The sequence below is a fragment of the Heptranchias perlo genome, chromosome 9 (genome assembly GCF_035084215.1).
Source record: "Heptranchias perlo isolate sHepPer1 chromosome 9, sHepPer1.hap1, whole genome shotgun sequence".
Classification (NCBI taxonomy): Eukaryota; Metazoa; Chordata; class Chondrichthyes; order Hexanchiformes; family Hexanchidae; genus Heptranchias; species Heptranchias perlo.
This window is the reverse complement of record NC_090333.1, coordinates 13,488,138-13,504,400: the sequence shown is the minus strand read 5'-3', so window position 1 is coordinate 13,504,400 and position 16,263 is coordinate 13,488,138. Positions and strand designations below refer to the sequence as shown.

At 41.7% G+C, this 16,263-nt stretch overlaps 1 protein-coding gene across 4 annotated transcripts in view; it reads left to right on the top strand.

Annotated features, from left to right (window-relative positions):
* LOC137324958 (outer dense fiber protein 2-like) overlaps positions 1 to 16,263 on the top strand; it is a 133,411-nt gene that overhangs the window by 20,545 nt on the left and 96,603 nt on the right. For all 4 annotated transcript variants that reach the window (XM_067989649.1, XM_067989650.1, XM_067989648.1 and 1 more), the window contains exons 8-13: positions 235 to 309; positions 436 to 507; positions 607 to 723; positions 7,022 to 7,207; positions 7,656 to 7,765; positions 8,995 to 9,130. In XM_067989649.1, coding sequence (XP_067845750.1) covers positions 235 to 309; positions 436 to 507; positions 607 to 723; positions 7,022 to 7,207; positions 7,656 to 7,765; positions 8,995 to 9,130 — 696 coding nt within the window. The remainder of the gene's footprint in view (positions 1 to 234; positions 310 to 435; positions 508 to 606; positions 724 to 7,021; positions 7,208 to 7,655; positions 7,766 to 8,994; positions 9,131 to 16,263) is intronic.

Below are 16,263 nucleotides of genomic sequence, written 5' to 3'. Positions count from 1 at the left end.
TCACCTTAAATCTATGCCCCCTCGTTATAGACTCCCCTACCTTTGGGAAAAGATTTTGACTATCGACCTTATCTATGCCCCTCATTATTTTATAGACTTCTATAAGATCACCCCTTAACCTCCTACTCTCCAGGGAGGATATGGGGATAAAATTAACACAGGATGGAATTTTAGCCATTGGTGTTAGTGTTCTGTACTTCAAGGCCTCATTCTAATCATAGCTTATCTTTCTAGCCAAGTATGGACCATACCAACAGACAGTTAGAAGTGTTGACACAGAAGTTGACAAGAAGTGAAACTGAAAATATTGCAAGTATTTTACATTAAATATTCCTAAAAATAGATAAATTGATCCAAATTACATTAAATACAGAAAGAAGGGTCATATCAATGACTGAAAAAAGTTTGTTCTTATTTTTCTAAAACTTTTTACAGCATTTAAAAAGAAAACTCCTAGAGACCGAAAGAAACGCTAAAGAAGTTTCGGAGCTGCGTCAAATGGAAAAAGTAAAAGGACATTGGAATTCTTTTTATTTAATCTGAATAAATGAATAATTATTCAATATGGTAAATTAACGCTGCAATCAAATCTAACTTGATTTCCAGGATAATTCTTATTTTGTAAAGCAGATTTCAAAATCTGTTGATGCAACTCGAGCTCGTCTACAGGGGCAGCTTCGAAACAAAGAGGCCGAGAGCAACAGAATGTCAGTTCAGATACAAGTAAGTTTCCAGTATGTTGATCCATAGACTAAGAGTTTTTGTAAAAGAAGCACAAGAACTTAAAAGGTTGAAAATAGCTGGCCATAATTTGCATTTTGCAAAGTACCATGGGTAGTTAATGTATTCATTTAACAACCAGATGACCTGTAGATGGGGAAAGTCTCCATAACAACAACAACTTGCATTTATGTAGCGCATTTAACATAGCAACACGGCCCAAGGCGCTTCATGGGAGCTATTATCAAACAAAATTTGAAACTGAGCCACATTAGGAGATATTAGAACAGGGAGGTAGGTTTTAAGGAAGGTCTTAAAGGAGGAGAGAGAGATGGAGAGGTTTAGGGAGGGAATACCAGAGCTTAGGGCCCAGGCAGGTGAAGGTACGGCCGCCAATTAAAATCGGGGATGCGCAAGAGGTAAGAATTGGAGGAGTGCAGAGATCTCAAAGGGATGTAAGGCTACAGGAGGTTATTGTGACCAATTACAGTCTCATTCACTACTATCACATAACATCTATATCTCTGATAAGCTAGTGTCACCAACTTACACATGAATTTGTCACTCATCGGTGTATGCAGGGAACTGAACTGTGCGGAATAGAGTTGATGTGATGGTTATAGTGACTATTATGCCTTTCATCACCTGCTATACAACATAGTCCTTCTTGACTCTTTCTCAGTGGCAGGAGATCAAGCAGGTAAAGCCTCACCTGACAGGATGAGTCCTGGACTCATGGGCCTAGAAATTCAAGCATACCCATTTCAGGCATGCCAGGGCATAGGTATGAACCCCGTGCCTGAATGGTGATGCCCAAAGTGCCCATGATATTTGGCCTCGGGCCGGTGAGCTGTGGGGAGTCGAAGCAGCTCGCTGGCGAAGCGTGTTTGAAGATCGGGGTTTTGTGAGGCAAGCGGCGGCCCTCAGGTAAGTGAGAATGGTGGGCGAACAGGTCAGGAAGGGGGGCAACCGTGTTGAGAAGTAGCGCTGGTTGGAGGGGTGACTGGTGACTGGGGGTGGTTAGTGGGGGGGGGAATTGATCGATGGACACGTTGTGGGAGAGTGGCGGCAATCGGGGGTGGAGGGAGAGGCGTGAGCAGCGTCTATGTTGGGAGGGGGGCAGGGAGCAGTGGCAATCGGGGGGGCGCAGTAGTAGCCCGTGTTCTTTTGATAAGAGTTCCTCCTGGCTCTACATTCAAGTAAGTGTATTTTAAAAACTTACCTTGTTGTTTGCGGCCTCACAATCGGTCCCTTTAAGGACCACCTGTTAGGCCGCATGTAGGCCTGGTGTTCCTGAGTGCAGCCGGCATTGGCAGTGGCTGCCTCGGGGCAAACCAATTCTGCAGTAGGGGCCTCAAACAGGGGTTAGACCTCTTTGTTGCATATGCAATGGGTATAATACCTGTTTCAGGCATGGGCACTGCAGGCCGATTTTTATTTATTTTTTTTGGCTTTACCAACGTGGCGGGCGGCACAATTCTGGCTTGTAATGAGTGTGCGGTACCTGCCTGCCATATTGGAGGCCGTTTATCACCTGAATTTCTAGGCCAGAATCTGTGATACAAGGTGCTTATAATTTGATGCTTTAATGCACAGGTTACCTCAGTTTTAAGGACTGAAATGGCACACAAAGACGGAGAGAATCTCTTTTCCCTTTTACATTCTTTGCCAAAGCAAGAATTGCATGGCAACTGTCATTCAGGAGATATTTAACAAGTGTTTCAACAGTTTGATAGGAAGCCAATAGTTTCCGTTAGAGCAGATAGTCTGTGCAGTGTCTGTGAGGTTTGCTACAAGTGGCACTTCAGAAACCTGTCAACTGAATTTGTGACCGCCATACAATCATAGAATGGTTACAGGACAGAAGGAGGCCATTTGGCCAATCGAGCCCATGCCGGCTCTTTGTAAGAGCAATCCAGTTAGTCCCATTCCCGTGTTCTTTCCCCATAGCCCCGCAATTTTTTTCCCTTCAAAGATTTATCCAATTCCTTTTTGAAGGCCACAATAGAATCTGCTTCCACCACCCTTTCAGGCAGCACATACCAAATCATAACTACTTGCTGCGTGAAAAAAGTTTTCCCCATGTCGCCTTTGGCTCTTTTGCCAATCACCTTAAATCCGTGTCCTCTGGTTCTCGACCCTTCCGCCAATGGGAACAGTTTCTCTTAATTTACTTTATCCAAACCCTTCATGATTTTGAACACTTCAATCAAATCTCCTCTCAACCTTCTCTGCTCTAAGGAGAACAACCCCAGCTTCTCCAGTCTATCCATATAACTGAAGTCCCTCATGCCTGGAACCATTCTAGTAAATCTTTTCTTCCCCCTCCCTAAGGCCTTCACATTCTTCCTAAATGGCGGTGCCCAGAATTGGACACAATACTCCAGTTGCGGCCGAATGAGTGTTTTATAAAGGTTCAATGTAACTTCCTTGCTTTTGCACTCTATGCCTCTATTTATAAAGCCCAGGGTCCCATATACTTTTTTAACCGCTTTCTCAACCTGTCCTGCCACATTCAAAGATTTGTGCACATATACCCCCAGGTCTCTCTGTTCCTGCACCCTCTTTAGAATTGTACCATTTGGTTTATATTGCCTCTCCACATTCATCCTGACAAAATGTATCACTTTGCAGTTCTCCATGTTAAATTTCATCTGCCACGTGTCTGCCTATTCCACCAGTCTGTCTATGTCCTCTTGAAGTCTGTTACTATCCTCCTCACTGTTTACTACACTTCCAAGTTTTATGTCATCTGCAAATTTTGAAATTGTGCCCTGTACACCCAAGTCCAAGTCATTAATGTATATCAAAAAAAATCAGTGGTCCGAGTATCGACCCCTGGGGAACACCACTGTATACCTTCCTCTAGTCCAAAAAACAGCTGTTCACCACTACTGTCTGTTTCCTGTCACTTAGCCAATTTCATATCCATGTTGCCACTGCCCCTTTTATTCCATGGGCTTCAATTTTGCTATCAGGCCTATTATCAAACGCCTTTTGAAAGTCCATATACACATCAACCGCATTGCCTTCATCAACCCTCTGTTACTTCATCAAAAAATTTAATCAAGTTAGTTAAACTTGATTTGCCTTTAACAAATACATGCTGACTTTCCTTTATTAATCCACACTTATCCCAATAACTATTAATTTTGTCCCGGATTATCATTTCCAAAAGCTTCCCCACCACCGAGGTTAAACTGACTGACCTGTGGGTGCTGGGTTTAACTTTACACCCTTTTTTGAACAAGGGTGTAACGTTGGTAATTTTCCAGTCCTCTGGCACCACCCTTATATCTAAGGATGATTGGAAAATTATGGCCAGTACCTCTGCAATTTCCACCCTTACTTCCCTCAGCAACCTCGGATGCATCCCATCTGGACCTGGTGATTCATCTATTTTAAGTACAGCTAGCCTTTCTAGTACCTCCTCTTTCTCAATTTTTAGCCCATCCAATATCTCAACTACTTCCTCTTTTACTGTGACTTTGGAAACATCATCTTCCTTGGTATGCAAAGTACTCATTTAGTACCTCAGCCATGCCCACTGCCTCAACAACCAGGTTCAATTAATATTAGGAATTCCAATCCTGGTACAACCTTTAGACAAAGATCCCAAACTATCAGGATTAGTTAGACATAGGCTGTGCTTTGAAAGTGAGATTCAGCTGCAAACTATTTTTTGATTATAATGAGTAAGCAGCGTGAATATTATTGTCTTACAATAAATGTTCTCCCTATGGGATTAGCAATACCAATTTAGATTACTGAAACAATCTTTGATCCTGCCAATTAGATAAGCTAGAAATCTCCCAACTAAATATAAGTACAGACACACTATAATGTACAACCATTTGTCTTTATTACCTGAGGTTCTTTTTTAAATTGAACATGTTATTAATGAGTACATTAAAAAAGCAACAAAATGCCGAAATGCGTATGGATAAAAATTACTGTTTCATTTAATTTGAGTTTTCACCTTTCTCCTTAGAGCAGAGAAGGTTGAGAGGAGATTTAATAGAAGTGTTCAAAATCATGAAGGGTTTAGATAAAGGAAATAAAGAGAAACTATTCCCATTGGCAGAAGGGTCAAGAACCAGAGGACACAAATTTAAGGTGATTGGCAAAAGAACCAAAGGCGACATGAGGAAAATTTTCTTTGCGCAGCGTTAAGTTAGGATTCTGAATGCACAGCCTGAAAAGGTGGTGGAAGCAGATTCAATCGTGGCTTTCAAAAAGGAATTGGATAAATACTTGAAGGGAAAAAATTTGCAGGGCCACGGGGAAAGAGCGGGGGAATGGATCTAACTGGATTGCTCTTACAAAGAGCCGGCACGAGCTCGATGGGCTGAATGGCCTCCTTCTGTGCTGTAACTATTCTATGATTCTCATATAATCTGCCTTAATAATATCCGGAAGGGCGGATGGTCAAAAGATACTGGACTATTCACCAAGGTTCAGTTCCATTCACATCCCCTCAGGTAATGAAGCAGTTCGTGCCCACATGCAGCAAGACCTGGACAACATCCAGGCTTTGGATGATAAGTGGCAAGTAAAATTTGTGCCAGAAAAGTGCAAGGCAATGAACATCTCCAACAAGAGAGAGTCGAACCACCATACCTTGACATTCAACGGCATTACCATCGCCGAATCCCCCACCATCAACATCCTGGGGGTCACCACTGACCAGAAACTTAACTGGACCAGCCACATAAATACTGTGGCTACAAGAGCAGGTCAGAGGCTGGGTATTCTGCGGCGAGTGACTCACTTCCTGACTCCCCAAAGCCTTTCCACCAACTACAAGGCACAAGTCAGGAGTGTGATGGAATACTCTCCATTTGCCTGGATGAGTGCAGCTCCAACAACACTCAAGAAACTCGACACCATCCAGGACACGACAGCCTGCTTGATTGGTACCCCATCCATCACCCTAAACATTCACTCCCTTCACCACTTGTGCACTGTGGCTGCAGTGTGTACTAGCTACAGTATGCACTGCAGCCACTCGCCAAGGCTTCTTCGACAGCATCTCCCAAACCCACGACCTCTACTACCTAGAAGGACAAGGGCAGCAGGCACATGGGAACAACACCACCTGCACATTCCCCTCCAAGTCACACACCATCCCGACTTGGAAATATATCGCCGTTTCTTCATCGTCACTGGGTCAAAATCCTCAAACTCCGACCTAACAGCACTGTGGGAGAACCTTCACCACCCAGACTGCAGCAGATCAAGAAGGCGGCTCATCACCACCTTCTCAAGGGCAATTAGGGATGGGCAATAAATGCTGGCCTTGCCAGCGACGCACACATCCCATGAACAATTTTTTTTTAAAAAGCTGAGATGAAGGAACTTGGTTATTATGAGAGATTGGGTAAATTTGGGTTATAGTCCCTAGAAATGAGGAAGTTAAAGTGAGTTCTGATGTGTTTTAAACAATGAAGGGGACTGACCGAATGGATAGGATAGCGAATGACTCATTCCTCTCAGGGGTATCTAGAAGAAGGGGACCGAATCTTTCAATTAAAACTAAGCTGGTTAAAAGCTTAGAATGCACTGCCCCAGGATGCCAAAGATAGAAAATCAATTGAGGTGTTTCAAAGGAAGAGAAATAGTTACTTGGGAAGTAAGGGTATTAAGATATATGCAGAACAGATGAAGAGCTGCTATGGCTAAGTAAAAGACAGAGGAGACTGGATAAGTCAAATGGTCTACTCTTGTTGCTATGTACAAGTACGTGCAATACACAATCCTTATACAAAGCCACAAATATCTGCATATATAGTATTTTAGAACATGCTCAAAACTAATTAGGATATAATATGTAGAATTAAGTGTCCTGGCCAAAATTTATCCCCCAACCAACACCTAAAAACAGATTACCTGGTCATTATTACATTGCTGTTTGTGGGACCTTGCTGTGTGCAAATTGGCTGCCGCGTTTCCTACATTACAACAGTGACTACTCACAAAGTACTTCATTGGCTGTAGATCGCTTTGACACGCCCTGAGGTCATGAAAGGTGCTATATAAGTGCAAGTCTTTTTTTTGTTAGTTACATATATAGCTATTGCAGCTGTTTACGAACAGCAATGACTCAGCTTTTCAATGATTCCTATCAGAAACTGTTGGACATCTTTATTATAATACCTATAGTGCATTTACTTATTCTTCTGCCATGCTTCTAAATGGGTCTGGATACCCACTCCCCTTTTCAGTCTTGGACTTGTGTGTGACTTAGGACACCTTGTGGACACTGGGTGAAATATCTTCAATGTATCTCTCAATATTTCAGAGATTTGAGAGGACCATAATTGACCACAAATTGCAGATTGAGCACCTCAAGTCACAGTTATCAGATGTGAAGGAAAAGGCTGAAGAGGACAAAGAGGTTCTGAAGAAGGCAACGCGAGCTCAAAAAAGGAGAGCGGAGAGATTTGAAGTTGCTATGGAAAACCTTAATTCTCAGGTCAAAGATAAGGTATCTTAAAGAATTTAACATTTCTGGAAAAGCACCTTTTTTTTTAGATAATGTAACAATGACTAAAACTTCGGTGTTCTCCCAGTGGCTCAATGAGGTTATCCACTGAACCTTAGAATCATAGAATGGTACAGCACAGCAGGAGGCCGTTCAGCCCATCGTGCCTGTGCTAGAACCATACAGACAACTTAAACTCTGGTTTGATCCTCAGTCGGTGTTGAATTAGAAAATCTTAGCTGGGTTGTCCCTGAGCTGCCATCTTGGCTCACCACCACCACATTCCCAGCCCAGGGGCACTGAGCGCAAGTGTACCACCACATCAGCTGCCGCAGCTTAAGCCAGGAAGCTTAGCACGCTCCTGGGGACCAAACCTGGGACCTTCTCATCTCTCTGGTTGAGTGCCCTTCCCAAATTATTCAGCCTTTTCTGTATGCTGTGAAACTTTTAGGATGTGAAGTTATTAGAAGCCCGCCTGACCCTTGACACCTGGAAGAAACAACACGATTTGGCTGTTGAGGACAAGGCCCAATTGGAAACTGAGATCATTTCGCTTTCCAAGTAAGTGGAGTTGATTTGTTAGAATTTGTTAAAAATGGAGAATTGCTATAAGTTTCAATCCTTCCACTGCTATTTTTCAGGAGTTTCCACTTTTTCATATGGAATTAATAATACTCAGGTCACCCACCTGGGGAAATCCACAAGTACACATTTAATATAACGAAGACTGTCATTCCTTTCATAGAATCAAACAGCACAGAAGGAGGCCATTTGGCCTATCGTGCCTGTGCCAGCTCTAAGAGCTATCCAATTAGTTCACTCCCACTGCTCTTTCCCCATAGTGCTGCAAATTTATCCTTTTCAAGTATATATCTAATTCCCTTTTGAAACTTACTGAGTTTGCTTCCTCCACCCTTTCAGGCAGCGGATTCCAGATTGTAACAACTCGAAGCGTAAAAAAAATTTCTCCTCATTTCACCTCTGGTTCTTTTGCCCATTATCTTCAATCTGTGTCCTCTGGTTACCGACCCTCCCGCCAGTGGAAACAGTTTCTCCCTATCTACTCTTTTCAAAAAAAATCCTCATCCACCTTGTGTTTGTTCTGCACCCGGGCTCTTCAGGTAGCATCTTTTAAACGAGATGTTAAATCAAGGCCCCAATAAGTCGCAAAATGTTGCAAACCCAAAAGATCGTTTGCAGCCCAGGTCAAGTCGGGCAGATGTGAAAAGTGCACTTGTACTGGGGTAAGGGGTGCGAGAGAGGAAAACCAACCCCAGTATACCTGTAATACAGCCTTCTGATATTATGAATTGTGTTCATTTGCATTATAATTTTCCTGTTTATAGCTACACCTCAGAAAGGGAATGAATCTACTTTAACTGCCTTAGGTACAGTTTTTTTGTTCAGAAGATGCAATTAACATGGCATTGTTGACCTTGCTAGTTTCCCTTCCCTGCTGTTTTTTGACCTGATTTGTAGACTGGGTGAAAAATGATGCAGTTTAGCCAAAAGTTTTAAATGCGTTCAGCATTACCACTGCTACCATGACAGGCAAGGCTCCGAGTCTTCAAAGCAGGATTTTCCACCATCTTAATGAATCAGTGGGTGGAAAATCTAGTCCATTAAATGCTTCCAATTTGTAAACCTAACAAAAAGGATCAATTTGCTGTGTGCCTGCCTGCCTATAAGAAACTCCTTCCAATTGGATGCTCGCTTCACGGACTGTTTTTCACACTTTAATCATAAAAGGTTTGCATTGAGCTAACACATCTAACCATTCCAACAAACAGTAGGGTGGCTGGCCTAAAGGAGCAGCTTCAGAGCACGACAGAAAGTACCAGAGCAACAAACCACGAACTTCTCGAAAAGTTACACACCAACAACTTGGAAAACTCCAATCTCAGACTGGAAAATGCACAATTAAAGGTTCAGTACAACGCTTAAACTTCTAAAGTCTGTTAGAATTATAAACCATTTTAAGTGTCCATTGTTATTTAAGCACCTTGGGACGTTTGGATACGTTAAAGGCCCTATATAAATGCAAGCTGTTATCTTTTTGATGCTTGTGCAAGTGTGTGTCACTGCAAGTTTCAGACATCTCTCCTGCTACTGTTCCTTTTGAGAATTTCTGCCCCATATATTTGATCTTCTTTCTCGGCCCTCCCTGTGTTTCCAAACTCCCCATAAAAGCTCCATATTTCTGAGATTCACCCCAGATATTCCATGTTTCCAAGAGAGCTTCCGCCAGTTCTGGAAACTTGCTATTCCTCCTCACACAAGTGCAAGCTATCAATTTAGGAGCTTACCAGAATCCTGGTCGAAATTCTCTGACTTCATTGTTTAAGTAATCTGTGCCTCAGCTGATTTCCTCTTTTGGACTGTGTATGTGAGACTAGAAATCGATTATGTTTCAGAATTTCAAACACTCAAATCTTAGAAAAACTCTGCAAGTCAGTCAGCATCTGTGAATACGGACAAGTTAACCTTTTCAGGTGTGGATTCTTCATCAGAGACACTGTCCCTTCAGCCCCTCCCTTCAGATCCCAGAACCATGCAACAAGAGACCAGTTAGATCCCAGAAACATTTTGATAAAAAGTCATCTGTGGCATACAGCGACTGTGATATTCCTCATTCAAAGTACACAAGGTTGGATTTTGTGTTTGTTTCAGATTATTGACTGATGAAAAATAAAGTGGGGAGCATGAGGCAGAGTTCTTGACTTTAAAAAAAAAATGAAATGCATGGTTGAGGAAAACAAATGGAAGGCAGAGCAGTATAAAAACCAGACCAGAAGTACAGCAATTGAGTCACATCACACTTGATGAATCCATCTACTAAATATAATCTCGATCTCCAGTAATTCTATTATATCTAGAGTTAAATTACTACTAGTAAGTAAATAAATAAAAACTAGAAATGGCAGTGCAGGCTATGAGTCGGGACTGTCATATGTGGGAGTTTGTGGACAGTTAGACTGTCCCGGATTGCCACATCTACAGGAAATGTCTCTGCCTTGAGACACTCCAGCTCAGATTTCTTGAGCTGGAGTGCAGGTTAGAGACACTCCGACGCATAAGGGAGGGGAGGAGTTTCTGGATAGTTTTCTGCAGAGGAAAGCACATGTTCAGGAAGGGGAGAGGGTAAGGGGAACCAAGGGGAGATAGAGAAGGAGGTCCCGCAGACACTGGTCCTGATCAACAGGTACAATGCACTTGATACCTGTGAGGATAAGGGGAAAGACTGTGGGGAGGAGAGCCACATTGCTGACCTAGTTACCGTGGAGCAGAGGGCTGTCCAAAGTGGGGAAGAGCAGAATAGAAACGTAGTAGTTCTAGGGCATTCAATAATTAGGGGGATTGATAGCATCATCTGCAGCCATGATAGAGAGTCCCAAAGGCTATGTTGCCTACCTGGTGCCAGGGTAAGGTATATCTCGATGTGGCCAGAAAGGAATTTAGAAAGGGAGAGGGGAAGATCCAGTTGGCGTGGTCCATGTCGGGACCAATGACTAAGGGAAGAAAGGGGAGGAGGTCCTGCTGAGGGAGTATCAGGAATTAAGAGCTAAATTAAAAAGCAGGACCTCAAGGGAGGTAATCTCAGGATTATTACCTGAGCCACGTGCTAATTGGCAGAGGGGCAAACAGATCAGCAAGGTGAACATGTGGCTAAAGGAGTGGTGTGGGAAGGAGAGGTTCTAATTCATGGGACACTGGTGCCAGGAGGGGGCTGTACCTGAACCAGGCTGGGACTAAGGTTAAATAGAGTTAGGATTAGGGTTAGGAATTTAAACTAATAAATTGGGTTGGGGTGGGGGGCTCAGTCAGAAACAATAGTAAAGATGATAGTTTAAAGATTTTTTTTAAAAATGGGATAAGAGCAGAGTTCAGGTCACAACCAGTGATACTCCAGGTGAAGGGAATACTAAAATAACTAAAGTAATTACAGCAGGAGTGACAAATAAGAAACGTGTTAAGTTAAACGTTGAGAAAGACAGCATCAGGACAGAAGGACAGGTTAGGGTCCCTTGCCCAAATAAGAGCTTTATGTACTAACGCATGTAGTATAAGAAATAAATTCAATGAATTAGAGGCTCAAATACAGCTTGGAGGGTATGACATGATGGCCATTACTGAGACATGGCTGCAAGCTGGCCATGATTGGGAGTTAAATATTTCAGGTTATAAGGTCTTTAGAAAGGATAGGGAAACTGGAATAGGAGGAGGGGTAGCCTTATTGAATAAAGATACTATTACAATATTAGTAAGAGAAGATGCAGTAAGGGAAAGCAATCAGCAGAGACTCTATGGTTAGAATTGAGGAATAAGAGAGGACTTAAAACTGTAATGGTAGTTGTCTACAAGCCTCCTGATAGCAACAATGAAGTGGTAGTATGTATTCATTCTCAAGGGCAATTAGGGATGGGCAACAAATGCTGGCCTTGCCAGTGACGCCCACATCCCATGAACGAATAATAAAAAAAAAATCAGAGATTAGAGAGGCTTGTAGCAAAAGCAGGGTTGTTTTAAAAATGGGAGACTTTAATTTTCATATAGATTGGGAAGAGCAGAGCAGCTCAAGTCATAAAGGTAGTGAATTTGTAGAGTGCATTCAAGATAGTTTTCTGGAACCAACAAGAGGGCAAGCCAAATTAGATTTAGTATTGAGTAATGAGCCAGACTTAGTTAATAATCTAACAGTAAGGGAACATTTATCTAACAGTGATGATAATATTGAATTCAATGTTAGGTTTGAAAAGCAAAAACATAACAAAGTTACTAAGACTCTAGATTTTGGTAAGGCTAATTTTAATGGAATGAGACAGAGACTGACGACAGCAAACTGGTCAAAACTGTTAGCGGGTAAAACTACAGATGAACAATGGGAGGCGTTCAAAAAAGAATTCAGCTTAATACAGGACCAGTATATATCCTTAAGGGGCAAGAGCCCTACTTACCAAATAAAAGAGCCATGGTCGACAAAAGAGGTGAGAGATAACATAAAACTAAAGCAAAGGGCGTACAAAAGTGCAAAGAATAGTGTAGATCCAAGGGACTGGGAGAGATATAAAGAACAGCAAAGGAAGACAAAAAAGATAGTGAGAGCTGCAAAGGGGAATATGAAAAGAAACTTGCGAGGGATATCAAGATTAACACAAGTTTTTGTGGAGAAAGGGTGGTTAAGAGTAATGTGGGCCCTTCAAAAACAGATGTGGGTAATATTGCAGATGAAAATAAGGAAATGGCAGACTTGTTGAATAATTACTTTGTGTCGATCTTCACAGTGGAGGAAGAGGATAATATACCTGACATTCCAGGGAAACTAATAATGAATCAAGGACTGGAACTCACTAAAGTTAACGTAAGCAAGAAAACAGTATTAGAAAAAATAATGGCACGAAAGACTGACAAATTCCCAGGACCTGATGGTTTCCACCCTAGGGTTTTAAAGGAAGTAGATGAGGATATTGCAGATGCTTTAGCCATAATCTTCCAAAGCGCTCTCGATTCAGGAATTGTCCCTGTTAGTTTGGAAAATTGCAAATCTAACTCCATTACTTAAGAAAAGTGAGAGAGAGAGAAACCAGGAAATTATAGACCTGTTAACATCTAACAACTGTTGTGGGGAAGTTATTGGAATCTATAATTAAGGAAAGGGGGACTGAGCACTTAGAGGAATTTGAGCTGATTAGAGAGAGCCAACGTGGGTTTGTAAAGGATAGGTCATGTCTAATGAACCTAATTACATTTTTAAGAACTAAAGTAGTAGACAGGGGAATGTCTATGGATGTAGTTTATATGGACTTCCAGAAGGCATTCAATAAAGTTCCACATTAGAGATAGTTGGCTAAAATTAAAGCTCATGGAATTGAAGGCAAATTATGGATCTGATTAGGAGATAGTTAGGTGGTAGAAACAGTAGGGATAATGGTTGTGTATTCGAATTGGAAGGAAGTGACCAGTAGTGTCCCAAAAGGGTCTGTGCTGGGCCCTCAACTATTCACTATATTTATTAATAAGTTAGATAACACAATAGAGAGTTATATAACCAAGTTTGCCGATGGCACAAAGATTGATGGCATAGTAAGTAGTGTAAATGGGAGCATAAAATTACAAAGAGACATTGATAGATTAAGTGAGTGGGCAAAACTGTGGCAGATTGATTTCAATGCAGGTAAGTGTGAGGTCATCCGTTTTGGACCAAAAAAGGATAGATCTGAGTTTTCAAAATGGTGAAAAGCTAGAAACAGTGGAGGTCCAAAGAGATTTAGGGGTCCATGTCCACAGATCACTAAAATGTAGTGGTCAGGTGCAAAAAAAACCCCAAAAAGGGTAACAGAATGTTAGACTTAAGAAGACTAGAATATAAAGCAGAGGAAGTTTTGCTACAGCTATAAAAGCTCTGGTTAGACCACACCTGGAGTACTGTGTATAGTTTTAGACCCCGCACCTTAAAAGAGATATATTGGCCTTGGAAGGAGTGCAGTGCAGATTCACCAGAATGTGACCAGGGCTTAGAGGGTTAAATTTGAGGAGATATTATATAAACTAGGCTCGTAATCCCTAGAATATAGAAGGTTAAGGGGTGATTTGATTCAGATTTTTAGGATTTTGAAAGGAATTGATAGGGTAGATAGAGAGAAACTTTTTCCACTAGCGGGGGAGTCTAGCATAAGAACATAAGAAATAGGAGCAGGAGTAGGCCAATCGGCCCCTCGAGCCTGCTCTGCCATTCAATAAGATCATGGCTGATCTGATCCTAACCTCAAATCTAAATTCATGTCCAATTTCCTGCCCGCTCCCCGTAACCCCTAATTCCCTTTACTTCTAGGAAACTGTCTATTTCTGTTTTAAATTTATTTAATGATGTAGCTTCCACAGCTTCCTGGGGCAGCAAATTCCACAGACCTACTACCCTCTGAGTGAAGAAGTTTCTCCTCATCTCAGTTTTGAAAGAGCAGCCCCTTATTGTAAGATTATGCCCCCTAGTTCTAGTTTCACCCATCCTTGGGAACATCCTTACCGCATCCACCCGATCAAGCCCCTTCACAATCTTATATGTTTCAATAAGATCGCCTCTCATTCTTCTGAACTCCAATGAGTAGAGTCCCAATCTACTGAACTGCAGTACTTTCCAGTTTCTCGCCATTAAGATAATAACTTGCTCTCTGATTTTTCCTGCCAAAGTGCATAACCTCACATTTTCCAATATTGTATTGCATCTCCCAACTCTCTGCTTCCTGTTAGATAACCAATCCTCCACCCATGCCAGAATATTACCCCCAATCCAGTGATTCTTTATTTTGAGCAATAATCTTTTATGTGGCACCTTGTCGAATGCCTTCTGGAAGTCTAAATACACTACGTCCACTGGTTCCCCTTTATCCACCTTGTACGTTATGTCCTCGAAGAACTCAAGCAAATTTGTCAGACACGACTTCCCCTTCATAAAGCCATGCTGACTTTGTCCTATTAAATTATTTTTATCCAAATGTTCCGTTACTGTCTCCTTAATAATAGACTCCAAAATTTTACCCACCACAGATGTCAGGCTAAATGGTCTATAATTTCCAGCCTTCTGCCTACTACCCTTTTTAAATAAGGGTGTTACATTAGCAGTTTTCCAATCTGCCGGGACCTTTGCCGAGTCCAGAGAATTTTGGAAAATTATTACCAAAGCATCCACAGTCCCTACTGCCACTTCCCTCAAGACCCTGGGATGTAAGCCATCAGGTCCAGGGGATTGATCCGCCTTGAGTCCCATTAATTTACTAAGTACCAATTCCTTAGTGATTTTAATCGTATTTAGCTCCTCCCCCCCCCCTAGAGCCCCCTGTTTGTCCAGTGTTGGGATATTCTTAGTGTCCTCTACCGTAAAGACTGAAACAAAATATTTGTTCAGCATTTTTGCCATCTCCATGTTTCCCACCATTAATTTCCTGGTCTCATCCTCGAAGGGACCGAAGTTTGCCTTAGCCACCCTTTTTCTTTTTATATAACTATAGAAACTCTTGCTATCTGTTTTTATATTTTTTGCTAATTTATTTTCATAATCTATCTTCCCTTTCTTAATCAATCCTTTAGTTACTTTTTGCTGCCTTTTGAAGACTTCCCAATCTTCTATCCTCCCACTAAGTTTGGCTACCTTATATGTCCTTGTTTTTAGTCGGATACTATCCTTAATTTCTTTACTTAGCCACGGATGGCTGTCATTTCTTTTACACCCTTTTTTCCTCAGTGGAATATATATTTTTTGAAAGTTGTAAAATAACTCCTTAAATGAACACCACTGCTCATGTACCGTCTTACCCTTTAATCTATTTTCCCAGTCCACTTTAATCAATTCCGCTCTCATACCATCATAGTCTCCTTTCTTCAAGCTCAGTACGCTTGTTTGAGAACCAACCTTCTCACCCTCTAATTGGATATGGAATGTAACCATGTTATGGTCACTCATTCCAAGGGGATCCTTAACTAGGACATTATTAATTAATCCTGACTCATTACACAGGACCAGGTCCAAGGTTGCCTGCCCCCTTGTAGGATCAGTTACATACTGCTCAAGAAACCCATCCCTAATATACTCAATAAACTCTTCCTCAAGGCTGCCCTGCCGAATTTGATTTGTCCAGTTAATATGATAGTTAAAATCCCCCATAATTATAGCTGTTCCCTTATTACATGCCCCGACTATTTCCTGATTAATACTTCTTCCAGCAGAGTTGCAACTATTAGGAGGCCTATATACTACGCCCACTAGTGTTTTTTTCCCCTTATTATTCCTTATCTCTACCCAAACTGTTTAATTATCCTGATCCTTTGTCCCAATATCATTTCTCTGTATTAGTGATTCCTTCCTTTATTAACATAGCCACCCCACCTCCCCTTCCTTCCTGCCTGTCCTTCCTGATTGTTAAATACCCTGGCATATTTAATTCCCAGTCGTTGTCACCCTGCAGCCATGTTTCTGTAATGGCCACAAGATCATACCCATACGTAGTTATTTGTGCCGTTAACTCGTCCATTTTGTTACGAATGCTACGTGCATTCAGATAAAGAAC